Source organism: Myotis brandtii, unplaced genomic scaffold (genome assembly GCF_000412655.1).
Source record: "Myotis brandtii unplaced genomic scaffold, ASM41265v1 scaffold332, whole genome shotgun sequence".
Classification (NCBI taxonomy): Eukaryota; Metazoa; Chordata; class Mammalia; order Chiroptera; family Vespertilionidae; genus Myotis; species Myotis brandtii.
The window spans coordinates 3196962-3220260 of NW_005362797.1; the positions used below are offsets into that span (position 1 = coordinate 3196962).

A 23299-nucleotide genomic window follows, 5' to 3' on the forward strand; every position below is an offset into this window, starting at 1 on the left:
CCAGTGCATAAAACTATGCCAGGCATTAGTAGACACTCATCAAATACTTGATGAACTCTTTAATATACATTACCAAGTTTCAGTAATATGTATTGCATTAAAATAAGTTCTCCCTGTATTTTTTTAAGCAGGAGAAACAATGTCATAAAACATTAAAACATGATGGTTATGACGTAATAGGTAGGTGCTTGTACTTAGAAAATATACACTGAAGTGCTGACATGTAATGAGAAATCATGTCTGCAAGTTATTCTCAAATGGTTCAGAAATGTCAACTGGGGAATCTGAGTGATGGGTATATGGAGCTCTGTGAACTATTTCTGCATTTATGTATATTTTAAATGATTTCATGTATACATATATATGCTAAAATTAAAAAAATTAAAAACAGCAACAATCTGAGAAGCCATAGCTTTCAAAAAAATGCATAAAAGGATTTTTAAAGGAAACAATTTTAAAATTAGAGGTAACACTATTAATAGCACATTTTTTCCTAGGGTCCCCCTTAATCTTGTGTTTTAAACATGAGCAACAAAGAAAATTCAACCAGTGGGGAATCTCATTTCTCCTTGTTGGTCTTGGAGCGAGCACACTGACATCTGCATGTTTATGACTTTGGTGTGCAGGCTAATGAGCACACGTGGGCAGTGTACTCCCACTAGCACACTCTGACTCCGGAACGTGGCCCGAGAAGGACAGGTTGTGAGTTATGTGGATTTCCTAGCACATCAGATCTCTCCCCACGCCCTCTTCCTCCTCCACTCAGGAAAACACATCAGAATGCAAGGGAGTGACAGGTGAGACAGCGACTTTAGAGCAGTAACTTTTATTCTACTTTAAATTCATGAAAAGTGAGTAAATGAACTGCCAACCTTGAATCACTTCTAACACCTTTCATATGTGATGACACCTTAAGATAGAATGTGCACAAATAGCACTCAGCATCCATTCCCACTGTGCCTTCTGTATCACAGAGTCGAGAAAGCTAAAAACGACATGTCTTACATTGCTTTAGACCTCAGATTCTGGAAAAAGAGTGCTTTTAAAGCATTTGTATGAGCTTTAAAGGGCAGAAATGAGGCACAGCCATCTCCCTGCTGCTTTCGCTGTTCTCTGCACCAAGTCAAGTCATGGGGATGCCAATCCCAGAATTCTGCTTTACGGCAGTTGCAGTGGAGCCAGATTTCATGTTCCTGAGTCTTCATGTCTAGGCAACTGTGGTGGCAGTTTCCTGACCTTAGGATCACAGCTCAGGAAGTGTGTTCCTAAACTCGATATCCCAATTCCCCATTATCTCAACTTGGGCAGCGGTCAAAGCTCTTCAGACAAGTTAGAATTCTGGAGGCCTGGCCTACAGCCTGCATTCAGCTCTTCCTAAGATTGTGTAAGGCCTTACCTTCTGTATTAAGTACTTTCTGCTAAAAAAAACTCTAGTCGTTTATGTTTCTTAAACTGAACCCTGACCAAGCCATGCCACTGAAGTGGTGGCTCAAGTATTAGGGAATCAAAAAATGAAAGCAATCCATGACCATGAAAATAGTACTTGTTGGGAAACACTTTTTAAATTAAGAATCTGCATCATTTTAGAGAAAACCTGTGAGAAGACGTTAATCAGGCTAATGCCTATCTGTGGAGCACTTTACAGTTTATGAAATAGTTTTACATATCTTGCCTAATTTTATGCTCATAACATGTGAGTGAAGGCAGGTTTTGTAAATGACATAGCTGATATAATAGTTTTGCCTGGAGTTTTATGATAGGTAAAATGGTTTAGAGATTATTCACGGGGAAAAAATACGGCTATGAAAAAATTTAACAACTCTTATTCATAACATATTAGCTTGTAAAGGTAGATTTTTAACAGTATTTTTATGCTACATGCATGAATACATTAAGTATGAAGCTTCAAATGTCCTACAAAAACAAAAACTCCCACCAAACCTATAAATTTTAATAAATAACAAGTTAGCACCATGGTCAGTTTGAAGAGGGTCAGAAGGAAGAAAGAGTTAACTCGAGAAGCTTACAGCCACATTTCCAAAGATGGAAGCTAGAGAGACAGGGGCCCATCTAGGCTTAATAATCAGAAATTCTAGTGAAAAGCAAATATTAGTTTTCAGCCCCTTTATTAATGAGCCCTACATGATTTTGAATGCTAGTCACTGTTAAAAAGAAATACCAAGAAGTTAGCTCTTAACTCCGCTCAGCAACATTTGACTCTAAATCTTCTCTAGTTCTCCACTAGTATTTTTTTAAAAATGTTTTTATTGAGCCTGGCCGGCATAGCTGTGGTTGAGCATTGACCTAGGAACCAGGAGGTCACGGTTCGATTCCCAGTCAGGGCACATGCTCGGGTTGGGCTTGGTCCCCAGTGTGGGGCCTGCAGAAGGCAGCCAATCAATGATTTTTCTCTCATCATTGATGTTCCCTCCCCCCCTCTCTCTCACTCTTCCTCTCTCTCTCTCCCTCCCTTCCACTCTGACATCAATAAAAACATTTTAAAAATGTTTTTAAAAGAGAAAGAGGAAGGGTGAGGGAGAGAAAGACAGAAAAATCGATGAGAGAAATATCAATCAGCTGCCTCCTGAGAGCCCCCTACTTTTGGGGATCAAGCCCCAAACCCAGGCATCTAACAGGAAGCTAACCAGTGATCTCTCAGTGCACTGGACGATGCTCAACCAACTGAGCTACATCAGCCAGAGCCCCACCAGTATTTCTGAGATCAAACCAGGAGGCAGAGGATGAAAAACTGAAGCTGAAAACCTTCCCTGCACATCTTCCTCCCCATCAACTACTCTCCAACCAGGAGGGAACTATCCCGATGCTCAGCCATCATAACAGGGCACAGGGTTGATAAAACATCTGCATCAGTTATCACTGGCATTGTGCTTGTTAGAATTTACTTAGTCATTATGAAATGTCACTGCATTATTCTTTCCACTCTAAAAAGTTCAATGCATTGAAAATTCTATATTTCTAATCCAAAATATCTTTTAAAATTTTTAAATAAGAGAGGGATTTGTTTTTTATACTTTAAAAGACGGTTTCCTTTTCTTGGATGTATTTGTAAACTTTGTAGATTCTCTATTAAGTATGTCTGGACAATTTTATTCTGGCAAAAAAACAACAACAAAAAAACAAAGTCTGAAAAAACATGGTAGAAGAATCACTTGGAAATTATTTGGAAAGCAGTTTAGAAATCTGTACGAAGGCCTTAAAAATGTTCATGTTCTTTAACTAAAAAATCTGACATCCTCAGAATAATTAGAAGAAACAATGATAGATTTGAGGCGCTGAGTCAGTACGTGGATAGTTCGTTGCACTATTAATTATAATAGTAAAAATCAAAATGTTCATATGTCAATTATGATACATACATTAATTTTATAAAGTACCATATAGCCTATTTACAAAGAATACTTACTATTAGGGGAAAATGGGTATAAGTAATATGTATGTGTGTCTGTGTGACCAGAAGAAAATGTGCCAAATACTAACATCAGTATTATATAAGGAAAGTAGAATTATGTTTTCTTTTAATTCTGATATGTCTTAAAATAAAATTTCTAGGGTATTAGTTTTTATCTAATTAAGTAGTTTTAAGTTATTTTTAATACTAACTAGATATTTTATGATATTATAAAATATTATTGTGTGACAATAGCATTTGGCTATGTAAAAAAATAAGCTCATATATTTAGAGAGGCGTACTGAAATAAATATGGATAAATGATATAATGATTTAGATTTGTTACAAAAAAAATCCCAGCTTGGGGGTAGAAGAGTGACGGGCATAGGAGATGGGGACATAGAAACACAAGGCTGGTCATGTGCTAATCTTTGTTAAATCTGGGCAATAGGGGTTCATTATGCTGGTTTCTCTACTTTTATATGAATTTTAAGTTTATCATATTTAAAAAATAAAAGTTAAATTTAAAAGGAAGAAGTACTAATAAGCACTATTTTGAAATTTTACATATAATTAAATCCATTACTCTATCACTGAATAAAGACTAGAAATATCTCACATTAAGAGGATGTCAGTTGATCAGAACTTTCCTTCATATACTTCTGAGCTGTGACTTAAAAACAAACAAACACAGAAAACAAAGTAAATATTATCTCCATTACACCATCAAATTTTAGCTCCAATATCTTAGGTACCACTAAAATGCTGCCAAATATGACTGTGAGATGCTTCTCAGGTGCAGAGGTGTGGAGATGTGAGAATATGTGCATCTTAGAACTGATGAAGTACAGTAATTAACAGGCCAAGTTCAGCCACTGGCCTTTTGGTTTCTGATCTGGGATCAGAGGATCTGAATATCTATTATAGATCTCGTAATTTCCAAGATGGATTTTTATCATTAAGATAAAGGGAAGACCTGTGAGTGGAAAGAGTGGTATTTTTCTGGGATAAAATTTTTATTTTAAGGGCACTTTTTATAAAGCGGATACAAAGTTAGGTTTCAGGAGCTGATGATTCAGATTTATGGTCTGCCCTCCCATCCCGGATGCTGACAGTCCTGCAGTACCGCACTAGAGCGCAATGAGCAGAGCTCTTAGCCACCACCTCTATTTGTGGTAGGAGTGGGCTCCCCGACCTCAAGTGCTTGTTCCCTATGAACAGACAGAAGAACATTGCAGGATTAGGAGCCGAGGAGCACAGTCAAAGGATCATGAAGCATGGTTCTTGCCTTGATTCAATTTCATTTTCCCTTTGATGATTGAAATTTCACAGGGTTTCCTTCACCCAATTTCATGTAAATTTAACTAGTATTGGGGCAAAGTTTCCCCCTAAAACAACATTCCATTTCACAGTTTATTTGTTGTAAATTAAAATAAGTACATTCAAATGTTCACAGGGTCAGGGAGTAACCAGTCTTTTTTAAAAAAGAGAATCCTAAATAAAATAAATAGTTTAAGCCAAAGCTTTAAGTTCACAAATAGAAAAAATAGCCAAAGTAAAGACTGAATATGCCATTTGAATATTGTACCAACTACTTTACTTTTCAAAGTAGGCTTCTCTTCTCTTCCGTAGCTCTTCTGAAGTCAGCTGTGTACCTGATGTCTGTGGAACATCTTGAGGTGCATTTCTGGAACTACCTGAAAAACGAAAATAGGACCAAAACAAACAGTTTATTTACCAGGTAAAGTAACAAGATGTTTATACTTATGTGAATTACACACAAAAGCTTTTTTTTAAAATTTAAATTCTTTATTGTTTAAACTATTAATATGTTTCCCTTTTCTCCCCAATTCTCGCCCCAGCCACTCCCACCTCCTCACACAAAAGCTTTTAAAATGTTTTCTTCTTAAACGGATTCTGCTACTATTCTGTAAATACTAGATGCTCTAGGCCTGGCCTGCGATCAGGGCTGATCGGGGCCTTCTGGCTGCCAGCTGGGGCCTCCCTTTCCCTTCCCCGGCTGCCAACTGCTGGCCAGGGCCTCCCTTCGTTCCGCGCCGCCCCCTGGTGGTCAGCACCCATCATAGCGAGCAATCGAACTCCCGGTCTCCGGGTCAAACTCCCAAGGGGACACTTTGCATATTAGCTTTTTAATAGATAGATAAGAAAGGGTCTGAAAGCCTCAGGGGAAATCTGAATAATGCAGTTCAAACCTAGCCAGTATCCACTACAGCCAAAGCTGTCACCCAACTGTGGTAGCAAATGTGAGGATTTAAGACCAACAACCAACTAGGGAGGAAGAGCCATTAACACCACTCTCGCGTGCTCTCTTTAACTTATTAGACATCAAGCTATATTTCCAAAGACATAGACTTCCTTAGAACCAACACATTGTATGCGGGAAACGTATTTATATGTTTTACGTTGACTGGTAGTAAGTAGAGCGCAGGACACGTATTAATACGTTTTTTTATAGACTAGCAGTAGAATGCGGGTAACGTATAAATACGTAAACTAAAGTTATCGTAATTTTACTGAACATTGCCATTTGCGCAAAAAATTAGCAAAAATGGCCCGCGCCACGCGCCACCTGTTAGCACGCGATAAAAACTACCCGCAAACAATGTTAAACTGGATGATCATGAAACAAACACATTCTCTGTGTTCCTTTATCTTCAAAAATTTGGGTCCTACAACAACTTCAGTATATTTCCATGGTCTCATTTATTGCACCAACCAGAGATTTCGCACAAATGGTGAAATAAAGTGGTAAGTAGAGTGAATTACACACAAATAACTAAAATTGCAAAAGCTAGTGTCTGCCATTACCTCAATTTTATTTAGATATTAGAGGCCCAACACGCAAAATCGCACATGACCCAGACCCGCCGCACTGGCGGGACCTCAGACCTGCCGTGCGCGAGTAGCTCGCCACCAGGAGCCACAGCACCGCTGCAAGCGGCTCACAGGCTGGAGGAAGGGACGGAGAGGTGCTCCATGCACCTCCTGGTGACTGGTCGTTTGGTCGTTCCAGCGTTCTGGCCACTGGCCTTTTATCATATAGATTTCAGGAATTCAATCAATAATTTCATTAGAAAGTAGAAGGCAAAATCATATTAATTAGATGAAAACAAAACTGCCAAAAGAAATTCCTCATGCTTTTATGTAAGCCAATGTAAGCCACTTAGAGCTACAAAACAGACATTTCCTTCCACCTGGATTCCCTAGGGAATATGTCTTACCTCTCCTCTGCTTATGGGCTTACATCACTATAAAAGCGTCAAAGTGGACTCAAGCTATACGTTGCACAGACACCAATGTTAGAGTTTTCTAAAATCAATTTATATTCTCTGTCCAGGCCTTCCTTTGTGTCCAACAGCAAATTCATTTATGAAACAGTTGGTCTGGTAACAGTTCCCCCACTTTTGCCCACAAAGATTGACCTCAGTTTATTGCTGTGTTAGTATAGTATTATAACCAAATGGAATAACCAGAAATAAAAATACAGCTAGTTATCTTGGCCAGTGTGGCTTCGTTGGTGGAAGCATTGCCCTGTCTACCAAAAGGTTGTGGGTTCGATTCCCGGGTGAAGCATGTGCCTTGGTTGCGGGTTCAGTTCCTTGGCCCTGGTAGAGGTGTGTGCAGGAGGATGCAGCATATTGATTTTCTATCTCACATCAATGCTTCTCTCTCTCTCCCCCTCTGACCTGCCCCTCTCTCCCTCCTTTTCCCTCTCTCTAAAAATCAATGAAGCCTGGCTAGTGTGGCTGAGTGGTTTAGTGTCGACCCATGAACCACGGTGACGGTTCAATTCCAGGTCAGGGCACATGCCCAGGTTGAGGACTTGATCCCTAGTAAGGGGCATGCAAGAGACAGCCAATCAATGATTCTCTCTCATAATTGATGTTTCGCTCTTCCTTCCTCTCTCTGAAATCAATAAAAACATATTTTTTTAAATATCAATGAAAATGACCTCGGGTGATAAGAAATATATATTTAGTCCTAATATAACATAGGTTGTAAAAGGTATTTATATTACAAGAAAACTAAAGAACAGCTGACTGCACATAGCTACTGATTCTGCAGTAACTGTCAAAGAACATCTAACAGTTCATTAACTTCCAGGAAACCAAGAATTATCTGAATCTATTCTTCAACAATGAAAAACCCCGCCAGAATGTCTGTACCTTGCATACTGAGCTGAATAGCCCTGCGGAGATCTGCTTCCTCATCTTCCATGTCAATCTGTTGGCGACTTAGGGCCAGAGCCCGCTGCAAATCCTCCTCCTCTTCATCTAACACTCCTGATCCCTCATTTGCTTCTAAGGTTTGTTCCAGATCCGTTTTCTGGACGCTAAAGAATGAAAGCACTGATAATAACTACAGACAGGTCTTGCATTTTAGATATAAAAATATTTATAAACTGAAGATTTTATATGTCAAAACTTACACATTTCAGTCAATTGTAATTGAAAAATAGAATTAAAGAAACGTACAGATTTTTCTCGCAGATAAGGTCTAATAATATAAACTTTGTGTTGCGATGTGGCTCTAAGTTAACATTTTTAAGTAATTCAAAGAGTTGATTCAGGTTTGAACCAATAAACTTCACTAAAACATTTGGGTCTAAAAAAAATTACCAACAATAAAAGGACCACCCATCCAATGTTAGCATGAAAATTTATTTCTTGTAATGAAAGAGTATCACACATTCCATACTGCAGAGCTAATTTACCTCTGTTCTTTCACTTGTGCTAATTCTTCTCCAATAAGTTTTGGTCGATGCATCTGTTGGACCCTGATCATCTGTAGGAGTTGGTCAGCTTCACAATCTGGCAGATCACCCTTAACAACAAATATAGAATAACCTAAAAAAAAGGCAAAAATAAACTAAAACAGCTAGTAAGAGATTCAAAATCAATGAAAAATGATAGCAGCTAGAGTGGCAGCATGGTATATAGTAGTGGAAAGAATATAAGTTGAGGAATCAGAAAAAGCTGAGTTCAGTAATGATTCTTGCACGGACTGGCAGGGTAAGCTAGGATAAATTACCTGTAAGTCTTTGAGTGTAACTTTCCTCACCTGTAAAATGGGAACAGCTATCTCCTGGAGTATCAGAAATAAAGGAAATAATATCTATAAAGGGTCCTCCTAAAAAGGTGCTTGACCCAGTAGGCTACTCACTACATGGTAGCAGAGAAGCAGTAAAGGTTTGGACAAGAGCAAGGAATGTGGAAGCAGTGGCCTGGTTTTAATGAGAGCTCTTCCATTTCCTAGCTGCATGGTCTCCGGTAAAGCACTTTGCCCACCTATGTCTTGGTTTCTTCAATTGTGAAACAGATGATACTGGTACTTCCTCTGAGGGCTACTATGAGGACACGATCAGATGACATATGTAATAATGTATAATAAATATAAAATAAGTTATCTGTGGAAAGAGCTGCCTCCTCACTCCGACCCCCCACCTTTCCTAACTGAAAACAAGGTCTGAGAAGCAATACCTAAAATCTATTTAAGGTATGAAAGGTGTGGCTTGTCTTTTGAAAGAATTACACTGATCCTATATAATCTTTTACAAATACGATTCTAGAAAGCCAGTTTTCCCAGCTAAATACTCCATATACTAGTAAAACCTGAATAAGGGTGGGCTATACCTAAGTCATTCTAATAGATTTATGTTTTTCTACCATAAAATTTTCTTAAACTTTGGTGCTTGTTACTGGATATCCTTTGTGAGCATTAATAGATACTGAAATAATACCAAAAAATAAAAACAGACAATGAAACAAATAAATAGGACCAAAAAGAGTATTAATGGAAAAACTCAAAACAATAATACGTCTAACCTTTTTTTAAAAAGTAGTTTTTATTGATTTCAGAGAGAGGAAGCAAGAGGGAGAGATATAGAAACATCAATGATGAGAGAGAATCATCGATCGGCTGTGTCCTGCATACCCCTACTGGGAGTTGAGGCCGCAACCCAGGCATATGCCCTGACCTGGAATCGAACCATGACTTCCTGGTTCATGGGTCGACACTCCACCACTGAGCAACAGTGGCTGGGCTAGCCATTTTGGTTTCACAAGGACAAGTGTGCTCAGAGTTCAGATGGTTTAACATGTTTTATGCCAATAAATTGTTTCCAGATCTTAGAAGAACTATGTCGGCTCACCATGGCCTTCCATGAAGAGCAGAAACCCTGCCTATTCAGGTGGTATACTGTAAGAATCCTAGATTTTATTCAAGACTAGATTTCATTCTATGTGTGCTGGGAAGCCACTCAAAGGTGAAGGGTGAGGTTGTACCATAATATGCCTTATGTTTTTTAAAAAATCACTCACGGCTGTTTTATCAATATATGGGAACCAGAGTGCAAGAAAGTGATCCTTACTGAAATGGAAAACCTGAGGGATAGCATGTACAGTGAGAAAAAATAATCAGTCTTTTTTCAACATTTTCAGTTTGAAATGCTTTCTGGAGTTCCAAGTGGAGATATCAAAGTTAAGAATTTGGTGTACAGGGTGGCTATCTAGGCAGCACATACAAGTTTGGGAAGAACTGGCATACAGATCTCATTTAGAGATGATATTTAAAATAATGGGACAGCACATAGTCAAGAAGTTGTCCTGCCGAACCAGTTTGGCTCAGTGGATAGAGTGTCGGCCTGCGGACTCAAGGGTCCCAGGTTCAATTCCGGTCAAGGGCATGTACCTTGGTTGCAGGCACATCCCCAGTAGGGGGTGTGCAGGAGGCAGCTGATCGATCTCTCTCATCGATGTTTCTAACTCTCTATCCCTCTCCCTTCTTCTCTGTAAAAAATCAATACAATATTAAAAAAAAAAAAAGAAGTTGTCCAGGGATTGAACACTCAATGGTTAGAAATTGGAGAGAGCAATCCACAAAAAGAATCTGAAGGAAGCAGCCAATGAAAGACGAGGAAAATCAGAGCACTGTGGCCTGGAAGCCACGTGTAGACAGCATTTCAAGAAGGGAAGAATAGTTAAGAACTAAGGTTTTAAAAGAAAAGAGATACAAGCATATAAAACCAAAGAAGTTATATGTGAACTGGAAAGCTCTAGATGAGGACCAACCCAGCAGCAAGAAGCATGCCAGTTCCCAGACTATGATCTGTAAACACTTTTACTAAAAGGGCAGGAAATATAAAAGATAAGCCTGAAAATTCTGTTAATATGAGAAAGGATTCAAAAGGCTATTGGGGTCATTTCAGAAATTTGGGAGTCAAGTTCAAAAGGTTCCCAGTGGTCCAAGATGGGACAATCTGAATATCAATATGAATATTATAATGAACTGAAACATATAAACTATGTTTTAATGGATTAATTTACAATGACTCTTTAGAAAAAAAACAACCATTTAATTGGTTACCTTTGGAGGAAAGATACTATGAAATGAACTTATTTGAAAACCTGATAAAAGAAATATTTATCCTGCTTTTGCTATGTGACTATACTTGAGGATAACCAAATACTTGATGAGGGAAAGTTTATTTGTATAGAAGTCTTTCAGCTAATATAATAAATGCAGGAAGGGACAGGGGAGTGGTTAGAGGTTTGAAGAGAGAAGCTGTGAAATAACCATCATGGAGAGTAAGTGAACTTACAAGAAAACAGTAAGAATGGCAAGTAGCACGAAAGGCTCATTTGAAATTTGTGACCATAGATTTAAAGCCAAATCAACCATCACATTTTATGTTATTCTTTTTTTTTAATTGATTTCAGAGAGGAAGGGAGAGGGAGGGAGGGAGAAACATCATCGATGAGAGAGAATCATGGATCGGCTGCCTCCTGCACGCCTCCCAGTGGGGATAGAGCCTGCGACCCAGGCATGTGCCCTTGACTGGAATCGAACCCGGGACCCTTCGGTCCGCAGGCTGACACTCTATCCACTGTGCCAAACTGGCCAGGGCTGATGTTTTCTTTAGCCATGTTCAGCTGCTCTGGTGCAGGAATGGACAAGATCAAAGTTTTGGTTTTAACCAGGTTTGGAATTTTGTTATGAAAGTACTAGAGACCCGGTGCACAAAAATTTGTGCACTTGGGGCGAGGGGGGTGTCCCTCAGCCCGGCCTGTGCCCTCTCGCAGTCTGGGACCCCTCAGGGGATGTCCACCTGCTGGTTTAGGCCCGCTCCCCGGGGGATTGGGCCTAAACTGGCAGTCAGACATCCCTCTGGCAGCCCGGGAGCCCTCGGGGGATGTCCACTTGCCAGCGGGGAGCAGGCCTAAGCTGCAGTCTGACATCCTTAGCGCTGCTGAGGAGGTGGGAGAGGCTCCCACCACCACCGCTGTGCTGGCAGCCATCAGCCTGGCTTGTAGCTGAGCAGAGCTCCTCCTGTGGGAGCAGCGCAGTGACCAGGGGGCAGCTCCTGCATTGAGCAACTGCCCCGTGGTGGTCAGTGTGTGTCATAGTGACCAGTCATTCCCAGTCGTTCTGCTGTTAGGGTCAATTTGCATATTACCCTTTTATTACATAGGATGATGGAGGGAAAGGAGAAAGGAGTTGAGGACTGTAGTGATTATAATGATGGATTATAGAAAATAAGCAGACTAAGATAAGAAGTAAGAATATAAGAGGATGTTTGGACCTTGTGGTAGGGTTTAAAGAATTGTTGCAATGGACAAAACAGAGAAAATATGATGCAGAGATAGGAGGCAATAGTAAAAAAATAGGATGCTTGCAATTAGGGTTTAAAGGTGGTACAGTTATTGGTAACAGCAAGGCAAGAGTGGAAAAAAGAGATATTTGGAAGTAAGAAGCAAGGTATTGAATTGATTTTTGATATAGAGATCACTAAGAATGGTGAAAGGAGTTCAAGCAGAAAGAAGACAGTGAGTCAGACCCTAAAATCTTCAATGGAAAAGAGGCGGATCACAGATGACTACAAAAAACCAGGGGGTCAAGTTTAATCTAGTGAGACGTATTTCAAAGGAGCTGGAAATTTTAGGGAAGAACAGTGGCCCAGAAGGGGCGAGGAGGAGAAAGAGAATTACTTGGGCCTCCCCTTGGCTCTGTGGTATTGAAGTACCGGAGAAAAAAGAGCTATTACTTAGCTGCAAAGGAAGCAGCATCCTCAGGGGAGGGCCAGGTGTCAGTGAGAACTCTCCCTGAACAGTATCAGTCAGACCACAACCTCAAGTTCACCATGTAAAACAAAGATTACCTCACTGCCACTGCCATAAAAATAGTTTTGGTACATTCATATCTAATGAGTTAGTTTTATTTAGCTTCTTTGAAAGTTAACATTATAAAATTTCCATTTTTATTTACCTTCCTGTTGCAATTGAGCCAAAAAAAGTGCAAGGTATGTGTCTGATATTAATTCTGGACCCGTCAAGAGAGAATTCAAGTTGAACCACTGGAAAAAAAAATGCCATCATTTAAATTAATATACATTATAATTAAGAAGGAAATTTCACGTTACGAATAGATATAACCCAGCTAAGCTTAGTATGACTGTCTAAACAGTGAAAACAAGTCAAACTGAGATTTTAAAAAAAAAATTATGAAGAGAGAGAGAGAGGTAAAGAGGAAGAGGGAGAGGGAGAAGGAGAGAGATAAAGAGAGAGAGAAACATCAATCAGTTGCATCCTGTACCTGCCTTGTCCAGGGGTCAAACCCGCAACCTAGGTATGTGCCCTGACTGGAATCGAACTAGCAGCCTTTTGGTGCATAAGATGATGCTCCTACCAACTGAGCCACCGAGCCAGGGCTGCATTTGTCTTAAATAAATAATTTTTCTTGTGATACACCTAAACTGTACATGGTTGTAACAAATAAATCTATAATGGAAACGGACATTGTCTTTTAAAATAGCAAGTTTCTAACTATCAAGATTGAAACTATGCTACATATATGCACATGAATGGTGAGTTTCTTCATCAGATCCGGGGCCTCTGATACTCTGGACTGTTGAACATTTTAGTTGCAAATGGAGTGCAGGATGAGAAAAAAATACAAGGAAGCAGGAGAAACATTACCTGTTTTCCTAATTTTCTAACTGTAAACCAGTGTTCTTTATAATTGCATATAAATGATCTTTCATTTCTAGAAAAGAAAAAAAATAAAGACCCAATATTAAGTTGAAGTATTAGAGTTCATAGTCATTTAGTTTGTCTACTGGCAAGTGTTATATAAAACTTATGATAATTTACTAGTAAGATTATGTTTACAGTTTAGTATCACTAATTTTTTTTTAAATTACAAGCAGAATGAATCTCTCTACACATTTGGGATGCTGTCCAAAATGAAGGCATCACACATCACTAAAGGATCAGCTGTGTGCCACCACACACCGAGCTGCCAGGCAGGCTGAGAGGGCACATGTTCATGGACATCTCCAAAAGGAGAAGTAGGGAATGAAGGCACATCAAAACAAAAACATTCAAAATATATTTTTCTTAAGAAATTATAACTTTAATAATCAAATTTAGAAAAAGAAACGTAGGAAAAGCAAAATAAATCTTACATGGGATCGATCCTGAGCCTCTGATACTCTGGACTGTTGAACAGGATTAGTTCTAAACCCCAAACTTTCAAGGCATTGCTTATAACCTGTTAAAAAAACAGCAAATTCTGATGAGCTAAACCATTCAATTCCAAATGTAATTAGGGAAAGTCATATTAATTGTGCAAATAATTGTACTTCATATATCAATTTCCCTGGAAGGCTATGGTTTTTTCAAAGTGTGTGTGTATAAGATATTTCACTAAATCTATAAATAACATACAAACATAGCATTTAAAAAGTCTTTTTAACTCTAGGTTTCTGGGATATTCTAGGGAACCACACAATTCCTAGATAAAACTGCCTCAAAAATCGAGATGTATATTCTTAAAACTAGTCCTCTATATACATATGATAAATTGGACGCTATGGTCCTGCTGCAGAAAAGTTATATTTCAACTCACTACCTGGTATGTCAGGAATAGTGATAATTATATGTCTATTAAGATGAGTTCTTTCTAGAGATTTAAACTGAAGTGTTCATAGATTTTAATCTTCTGTTATCATAGGTCTATAATTTTAGGAAAAACAAAAGATAAATCTGGTTATTTCAAACTGTCTAGAAAGAAATAGGAGGTTTCTGAAAATTCACTACTAATCCTTCTAGGTAGCTGAGAAGAGGCAAGTGAACTTGGTACTAGCAAACAGAAAGTGAATGCAATGTAGGGGCACATGTGGATCAGCACCAAGGGCAGCGCCACATACCACAAAGGACAAGTGCTGGGCCCCTCAGCCTTCCATCCCAGCCCTGTAGTAGGAAGGGCTAGGGAAGCACTGAATGGAAATGCTGGTGAATGAGGAGTCCAGGACAGTGCAAGGAAAATGCAAACAAAATTATCTTCAGAAGTAGATCCCTCAAGAGAGGTTCCGAAAGAACTCTGGATGCACCTTCAAGGTGTTAGAAACACAATGAAAGACCCACAGATAAAAGAATCTCACAAGCAATATAGCTTCCTTTGAAGTCTATGGGTGAATATACGTTTAAGAAAAAGAAAAAGCCTCGGGCCATAATAAAATAACCCAGTCTCAGTAGGCTGATTAAAAGGGAGACAGTGAGGTGTTGCATTTTCACAAATTTACACAAGAGATAGTAAGTTTAAAAGACTGTGACTTATTGGAATTAAGGTTATTAGTATCCAGATGCAAATTAAATAATCTTTCAAAAAAGCCCTATTCTAAAATGAAGTTTCTACAATCCTAATTTTTATATTTACCTATATAAAAGTCTAATACTCTAAGAGTACAATCTTATACTTTTAGACACAACCCATTGAAGGAACTTCTAAAGATCATATCATTAGCATGACTATGAAACGCTGTGAGAAGATACTTCTATCAACCATACCCTGAGCTTAAATACAGCCAGGGACAAAAACAACACTTAGTACTTGTTGTGACTACTTACTTGAATAGAGAAAAAACCACTATCATCCATATTCCCAGAAGGCTGCTGTTTAATTTGGAAAGGTAGTTGAGGCGGGGGTTGAGGGTGGAGAAAGAAGGAAAAACTGTCATTAATAGGCATATTTAAAATCACATTTTGTGCATTCTCATTTACAAAGTCAAGAGCAGAGTTATAATTAACAAGTCAGATCCCGATAGGGAGAATAGTTTGTTCTTTTCTAAACAATACCCACATATTTTCCTTTTCTTTTTAATACCCATGTGTGTGTTTTGTTTTTTTCCCAATCCCTCTATGCCCTCAAACACCCTCTCCCCCTCATCAGAGCTGTCTGCCTGCTCTCTATGAGTCTTAATACCCACATTTTTAAAAAAACGCAAATTGGTGAGTTTAAAATCAGTACCTCTAAAAACGTGCGATAGTCTTCACTAGTCACTCCGCCTTCTGCCATCCTCATCCTCTCTTCTTCATCTAGTTGATGTGCAATAGAGGATAATTCCACAGGGCTAAAATATTCTCCTTGCAATAGATTATTCAAGCAATGCTGAGCACAAAGTGAGCCTTCTTGCTAATATCCAAAAGAAAAAATTCAAATGTGGCTTGATAAACAGATTTGTTCAGGGTCTTTCCTTAAAGAGGAATTTAATGACTAACTTCTTAACTGTCAAAACTGAACCTTTCTGGCTTTAGACCAGTGGTTCTCAACCTTCCTAATGCCGCAACCCTTTAATACAGTTCCTCATGTTGTGGTGACCCCCAATTTCATTGTTACAAGTTGAACATAATTAAAGCATAGTGATTAATCACAAAAACAATATGTAATTATATATGTGTTTTCCAATGGTCTTAGGCGACCCCTGTGAAAGGGTCGTTCGACCCCCAAAGGGAGTTGAGAACCACTGCTTTAGACAAACAACACTAACAAAAGGTAAATGCATTTTCATTTAACATTTGTTTTACAATCCTGCCATTAATGGAACCATAATAATTTAGCTCTATAATGGAAAACTTAATGATTTATATTAACACATTTCGTACCGCTCAGGAGTTTTCTCGTGTTTTGCGCGCCATCTGTTAAGGACCGCTCACGAGTGTTCTCGTTTTTCACGCCCATGGAAAAAGGAGCGAATCTAGATACTTATGTAAATTTTGTTTGGTCCCTCTTCATAGAGGAAAATGTTTTACGCAGTACCATACGTTAAAAAATTCCTAGGAACTTTAATTGTTTAATTGTTTTGTAAATAAAAATGTTATAATTATTGAAAAACAACACCTAAAGTGCATTATGATGATTTAAATAACGTGCAGTTTGCCCAAAAACGTGCGGTCCCTGGCGTATGTCTTAGAGATTTCTATGAGGTACGCAATGTGTTAAACAAACATCTATGAAATACACCAAATCTCATATTTTACTAAAAATTACTCTATAAGCACTTAGCCTCCCTCATTTTCAGTGCCTAAAATAAATCCACTCAAGATTCCAGAGCAAATTACTAATGCTGAAAGGGAATTTTAGTCCCTAGAACATTTGTTCTTTTAACAGGATAATGTCTACTTGATTTAAATGCTTGTTCATGTAACTTCATATCTCAAGAGCTGATACAGGTAAGAACAATCTGTTTGAGTTAATGAGACCTCATGGCTGCAGAGTTGAGGTTCCCTTTGGGAACTCTGAAGGTAATATACACACAGGGTGTTGCCGTGAGCAAGACTGTCCAAAAGGCATTCCTGGAGCTCACTCTGGACAAGCCAACATGGGGGGCTGCATCCAAGCTCGGCTTCCCATGGCATCATTGACTTCCTGTTATGGGCGCAGGGGATTACAACTTCCCATGGGCCTTCAGGTGCTGGGCAGATGGCTTTTTTACATGTATGACAACCCAAGTATGTATCCAGACTGCCTGGCACTGAGAAGACTCATCAGCCCTCTCCCTGAAACAATGTTGCTTTTCCAAGCTTGCCTTTTAAGAAGACACATTCAAGCCCTGCCTGCATAGCTAGGTGGTCGAGTGTCCACCTATGAACCAGGAGGTCACCGTTCGATTCCCAGTTAGGGCATATGTCTGGATTGTGGACTCAATCCCCAAGGCCGCCGGTCAATGATTCTCTCTCATCTCTGATGTTTCTCTCTCTCTCCCCCTTCCTCTCTGAAATCAATAAAAATCTATTTAAAAAAAAGAAGAAGAAGAAGAAGAGACATTCAAGAATAAATGAGATCCCTCCTATGAATCAAGACCAGGGGTTTGCCTCTATGGGATGATGGCAGCAAGGAAAACACATGTTTCTCCTGCTAACTCTGGCCTTCTAAGTTCTCCTTTCCCCAGTAAAGTCTATTCTGTAAGCCAGTCTGTCTGTCTGAGCTATGTTACACAATAGATAGTGACCCCAAAGAACAACATCTTGCAAGATACATATTCTTCCTAATCAATTAATGTTCAAGGAACAAAATTCAGCTGCTGAAAAAGATATAAGGAGCCCTAGCCTGGTGGTTCACTTGGTTGGAGCAATGTCCCATTCATCAAAAGGTTGTGGGTTTGATTCCCGTTCAGGGCACATACCTACGTTGTGGGTTCAACCCCCAGTTGAGGGTGTGTACGGGAGGCAACGATTGATGTTTTTCACACTGATGTTTCTGTCTCTCTCCCTTCCTCTCTCTAAAAAAGAAATCAATAAACATCCTCAGGGTGAGGATTATAAAAAAGATATAAGGAATACATATGTAATGGAATAGGAAAGCAGCATTGAGACAGTTTGAGATAGGGGGCTGAGATAAATTTATCTTCATAACTTGGTATGGTAGTGAAAGAGGACTTGTGTCCACCTCCTTTTCCTTCTACTGTATTCCTACCACCAGAGAGTAACTCCCACTGAATACTATAATGGAAACCGAAGAATATACAGATATCTTAGTTATATTCTGCTGAAAAATTACAGGTCAAACAAGCATTCACAAGAGGTAAGCCAAATGACTAAAACACACAAAAAGGTGCTCAACTCCATTACCATTAGGGAAATACGGATATACTAAAACCACAATGCATTACTACTACATACTCTCCAAAATGGCTACAATGTTGGAAAGTATTAGAGACATCAAAACTATCATTTGCTACCAGTGAAAGTGTAAGTTAGTATAACCACTTTGGAAAACTATTTGTAATACCTACTAAAGCTTATCATACACATACCCTATGATCTAGCAATTCCACTACTAGGTATAGAATACAAAAAAAAAGAAATGTCGCCCGGCCTGTGTAGCTCAGTGGTTGAGCATCAACCTATGAACCAGGAAGTCACGGTTTGATTCCCAGTCGGGGCACATGCCTGGGGTTGTGGTCTTGATCCCCAGTGTGTGGCATGCAGGAGGCAGCTGACCAATGATTCTCTCTCATCATTGATGTTTCTATCTCTCTCTCTCTCTCCCTTCCTCTGTGAAATCAATAAAAAATATATTTAAAAAAACAGAAATGCAAAATTATGTTCATCAAAAAACATGTACAAGAACGTTCAAAAAAGCACTACTTATTCAAATTTTGGAAACTAGCAAATGCCCATCACAGTATAATGGATTCATTCATTGGTTTATATTCACAAAGGAATAGTACACAACAATGAGAATGAATCAACTACAACTACCTGCAACAATATGGATGAATCTCTCAAATGATGTTAAACAAAAGAAGACTCAAGAGTCTACACTATATGATTCCATTTACAAAAGTTCAAAAACAGGCAAAACTAGTCTACAATGTTAGACTAGTGCAGGGGGTGGAGGCAGGGGTGGGAAAGGCAGGGAAATACATGTTTGTTATTCAATCTCAGTATTATTCACACGTATGTTTACTTTGTGAGAATTCATTGAGCTGCACTCTTATGATGTGTGTGCCCCTACATGTATTATATTTAATTTAAAAATTCAAACAACAAAAAAGCCTCTGCTAAGATACAGCTATTGCACACAGCAAGAGTTACCTAACATGGTAACCAGACAATGAATTTTCTGGGATCAGTCCTAATGCAAATTTTCTCTCCTGCTGTCATGCCTCAGTTTGGGGCTCTTGAACTATGGTTACCATACTTAATACTATATATAGAAACAGTGACATCCAAATATTTGATATAAAAAATGAAAAATAAGCACTTGTCTAAGTAAAACTATATCGCTATAGGAAATAATATCGTTCTGTATTTTTACTATGATTTAATGAGAGAAAATAACACATTGTCCAGCCCAAATTTTAAAAGCACTTTTTTTAAAGTCACAAGATGAATCAAATGCTACAAGAACCAAAAAAATTGTACAGTGGTCCCTCTAAAGATTATGCACCCCCTCTCCAAAAACTATCCCCAGTCGCCTCCTCCTCCTCAAGCTTCAACCAAAGCTGAATAGTTCACTTTGCTATAGTTTAAGTTCAGAGGTACTGAAATTCCATGATTTCAGTCCTAACTTTGCTTTGGGATTAGAGGATAAGCAAACTGCATCTCCAGCTTTACAAAACCACGAAAGTATGAAATCCCCCACTGCCCTCAAAGTCTTCAGGACCAACCCGAAACCAGCTCAAATTCCCAGGGAAACTACTGACTTCAGGTGTGCTCCACCCAATCGACCAAGCAGCACTTCATCTCAACCAAGTTATAACAAGGTCCCCCGCCTCCTGAGGTTCACAAACACAAGCATCCCAATAACAACAAGGCCAGCACTTCTGCAACACAAAGTGCCAGGTAGCATGCTAAGCACTCATATCTCTGAGGCAGACACTTTACTATCCTCACACCAGAGGAGGAAACTGGATCCCAGAGATAATAAGTAACTTACCCAGATCCCACAGGTAGTCAATAAATGGCAAAGCTGGGCCCAAACCCAGGCAGAGTCTTCAAGTCTGTGTTACTACCACTTCCTCCTGCCACTTACCTATGACTAAACCTCAACTATCCTGACGATGGCTAAGAACCAGTAATCACAAAAGGGCATATAATAGATGTCATAAAGTCAATGCTCAGCATCTTTTCAGCATTTCCACTGATTTTAAATATAATCCCAGCAAGTTTGGTCACCATTCTCAGTTTACATTACATAAAAGTACCAATTCAGATGGCACAGTGAACTCACCAAGAGCAGCCAGCAATTGAAGTGATAACAAAAATGACAGAAAGCAGGCAACAGAAAATCAAAATCAAAAACAAACAAAAAGCGCCCTAACCGGTTTGGCTCAGTGGATAGAGCGTCGGCCTGCGGACTGAGAAGTCCCGGGTTCGATTCCGGTCAAGGGCATGTACCTTGGTTGCGGGCACATCCCCAGTGGGGGGCATGCAGGAGGCAGCTGATTGATGTTTCTCTCTCGTTGATGTTTCTAACTCTCTGTCCCTCTCCCTTCCTCTCTGTAAAGAATCAATAAAATGTATTTTTTAAAAAACAAACAAACAAACAAAAAGCAGTTAGTGGTCATCTCATATTAGAGTTAACTCCCGCTCTTGAGCCATTTAGTATTAGGACAAACTCCTGCTCTTGAGTCAAATTCAACCTGCACCAGTAGCTAAGAATGGTTTTTATATTTTCAGATGGTTAGGAAAACACACATAAACAAGAATATATGACCTGCAAAGCCTAAAATATGTACAGAAAAATTGTTTAGACACACAGCACCATTATATCTTAGATGCTCCAAGAACTCAATGTGTTCAAATATTTATTGAGCACCTACTATGTGCCAAGCACTCTCTTAGGTACTGGGGATGTAACAGGCAAACTTATTGAGTTTACATTTTGACTTAATAAAAGGACCCTCAAAGTGACAACTCTAAATATGAGGAAACCAAGATTCCAAGGGGAAGTGCTTGCAGATCCCTACATGCACAGCTTCCTTAGAGCCAGAGTTGGGTTTTTGGCTCCCTGAACCCAGGACCTAGCAAGGGTTAAATATATGTGGTGGAGGGGAAGGGCTAAATATATGTGTCTGGAAAATGGCATATTAAGTTCATATATTCTGAGAAGGGACTGTGATGAGACTAACAACGGGCCTTATGATTATAGGTGCTTCCCATACTCTTGAAATATGCCTGAAAAACTTTAATTCAAGAGCCTTAATTTGCTACGTACATATGTTTATAAGGGTAAATATATTCCTGAAATATCTTCAAGTTGATAATTGAGAGTGACTTCATTCACGTAAATAGATTTTCATTAGGCTATTGCTCAACTTCTTTTGATCTCATGGTTTAGTAGTTACCTTCACTAAAATCAATCTAAAATAGGTAACAGTCTATATTTTTAAAATATGCATTGTACAAGTCTCAAGAATCTTCCATGTTGAAACATTCGGTCTTATACCAAAATTTCTGAAAATTAGTAACAACAGTATGTACATAGAGGGCTCTCCTTATCCAATCTCCTTATAGCCAATCAACGAAATTTCTATTGCCCAAGTTTCATAAATCATGTCAAACAAGTCAAGATTAATAATATCTATACCACTGAGTCCTTCCTCCCCATACATAAAAATTAGTCTCTTCTAATGCCAAAACTTCTCTATATTGAAAAGAAAAGCACCCTAGCCGGTTTGGCTCAGTGGATAGAGTATGAGCGGACTGAAGGGTCCTGGGGGTTCAATTCCAGTCAAGGGCACATGCCCAGGTTGTGGGCTCCATCCCAAGTAGGGCCTGTGCAGGAGGCAGCCAATCCATGATTCTCTCTCACCATTGGTGTTTCTACCTCTCTCTCTCCCTCTCCCTTTCTCTGCGAAATAAATAAAAAAATATATTTTAAAAAGAAAAGCCTTCCATTTAACAACTTTAGATTTGTGCTGTTGCCTCCTTAGTCTTTGATTGCTTTATTTGATGGTGGTGTGCCTGTGAACCTTTTTAAATGGATAAATGATCATTTACAACTATTTAACAAAACAAAGCCTCTTTTCTCCTACGAATTAAAAGCCTCACAAGCAACCCTTCAAAACTTGAAACTCTTAGGAAACAAAATATCATGCGCCCAAGTTATCCTGAGCAAGGTTTCACTCAAAGCAAAATAGCTAGCTGATTGCATGTGGGAGAAGACGAGTTTCTCCGCATGCCACAAGCAGCATCTTTTCAAGCTCCTGGTCATCGAAGAATCAAAACAAACCAGGCTAGGATCACAACACTACTATTCCAGTCCACCCCCCACCCCACCCCACCCCATCCCCCGACACCTAACTGGTTTCCCATCCGGAAAGATGGGACTACCGAAAGAAACGAAACTAAACCCAAACCTTCCGTAACAAAAACTCTCGTGGCGACTTCCCTGTCCAGGTCCCTAAATGTCAGGCCCTCCACGGGATGGAGCCAGGCTCCCGGCACCGGAGTCTCACGGAACTGGTGCAGGGGCAGGACGTGAACCCGAGCCCAGGGAGCTAAGCGGATCGGGGGTTCCAATATGAAATTGAGGAGCCCAGAGGAGGAAAAGTTCATTCTGCCACGAGCAGGGCTGCGAGAGTTGGAAGGAGCGAGGGAGGCGCCCGGGAGGTGACGAGCTACAGCCCACGGAGAGTGCGGGGAGGAAGGACTGGGGAAGGAACCCCACGGAAAGTGGAGGGGAAGCGCAGAAGCAAACCCACTCGGGGCCACCCCGGCTCCGGTGCCCCGCGGCGCCCCCGGCTCAGCCCACACTCCCCGCCGGCTGCCGGGACTTCCCAGGCCCCAGGCTCCCCGGGCACCTCGGTCACGGGCACGGGCACGGGCCTCCGGGGCGAAGAGTGCAGTGGGGGCTTCAGGGAAGCTCCCCTCCCGAGGAAGGTCTTCCCGCCCCACGAGATCGGGATGGGGGCGCCACGAGCCCCACCCAGCTCTTTGGAAGATGGCAGTACGGCGCCCCACGCCCGCCACGGCACCGCGGGCAGGTGCCCCCGAACGCGGACACTCACTTTCTCGTGGAAGATGGACTCCATGTTTATTTGTCTGGAGCCAACGGCCCCCGCGACAGACCACCCCCTACTGC

At 40.0% G+C, this 23299-nt stretch overlaps 1 protein-coding gene across 4 annotated transcripts in view; it reads right to left on the minus strand.

The window, feature by feature from the left end:
• ATXN3 (ataxin 3) overlaps nucleotides 1-23293 on the minus strand; it is a 33301-nt gene extending 10008 nt beyond the window's left edge. The window contains exons 1-10 of one of the 4 annotated variants that reach the window (XM_005871208.2): nucleotides 23226-23293; nucleotides 15737-15901; nucleotides 15337-15381; nucleotides 13893-13978; nucleotides 13405-13471; nucleotides 12695-12782; nucleotides 8145-8277; nucleotides 7597-7763; nucleotides 5010-5106; nucleotides 4029-4082 (exon numbers count right to left, since the gene is read on the minus strand). In XM_005871208.2, the coding sequence (XP_005871270.1) occupies nucleotides 4049-4082; nucleotides 5010-5106; nucleotides 7597-7763; nucleotides 8145-8277; nucleotides 12695-12782; nucleotides 13405-13471; nucleotides 13893-13978; nucleotides 15337-15381; nucleotides 15737-15901; nucleotides 23226-23249 (906 nt within the window). In that variant the 5' untranslated portion in view covers nucleotides 23250-23293 and the 3' untranslated portion in view covers nucleotides 4029-4048. Of the gene's footprint in view, nucleotides 1-4028; nucleotides 4083-5008; nucleotides 5107-7596; nucleotides 7764-8144; nucleotides 8278-12694; nucleotides 12783-13404; nucleotides 13472-13892; nucleotides 13979-15336; nucleotides 15382-15736; nucleotides 15902-23225 lie in introns of all 4 variants that reach the window. The other 3 variants (XM_005871203.2, XM_014543691.1, XM_014543692.1) reach the window with 3 other exon arrangements.
• Between the last annotated feature and the right edge of the window lie 6 nt (nucleotides 23294-23299).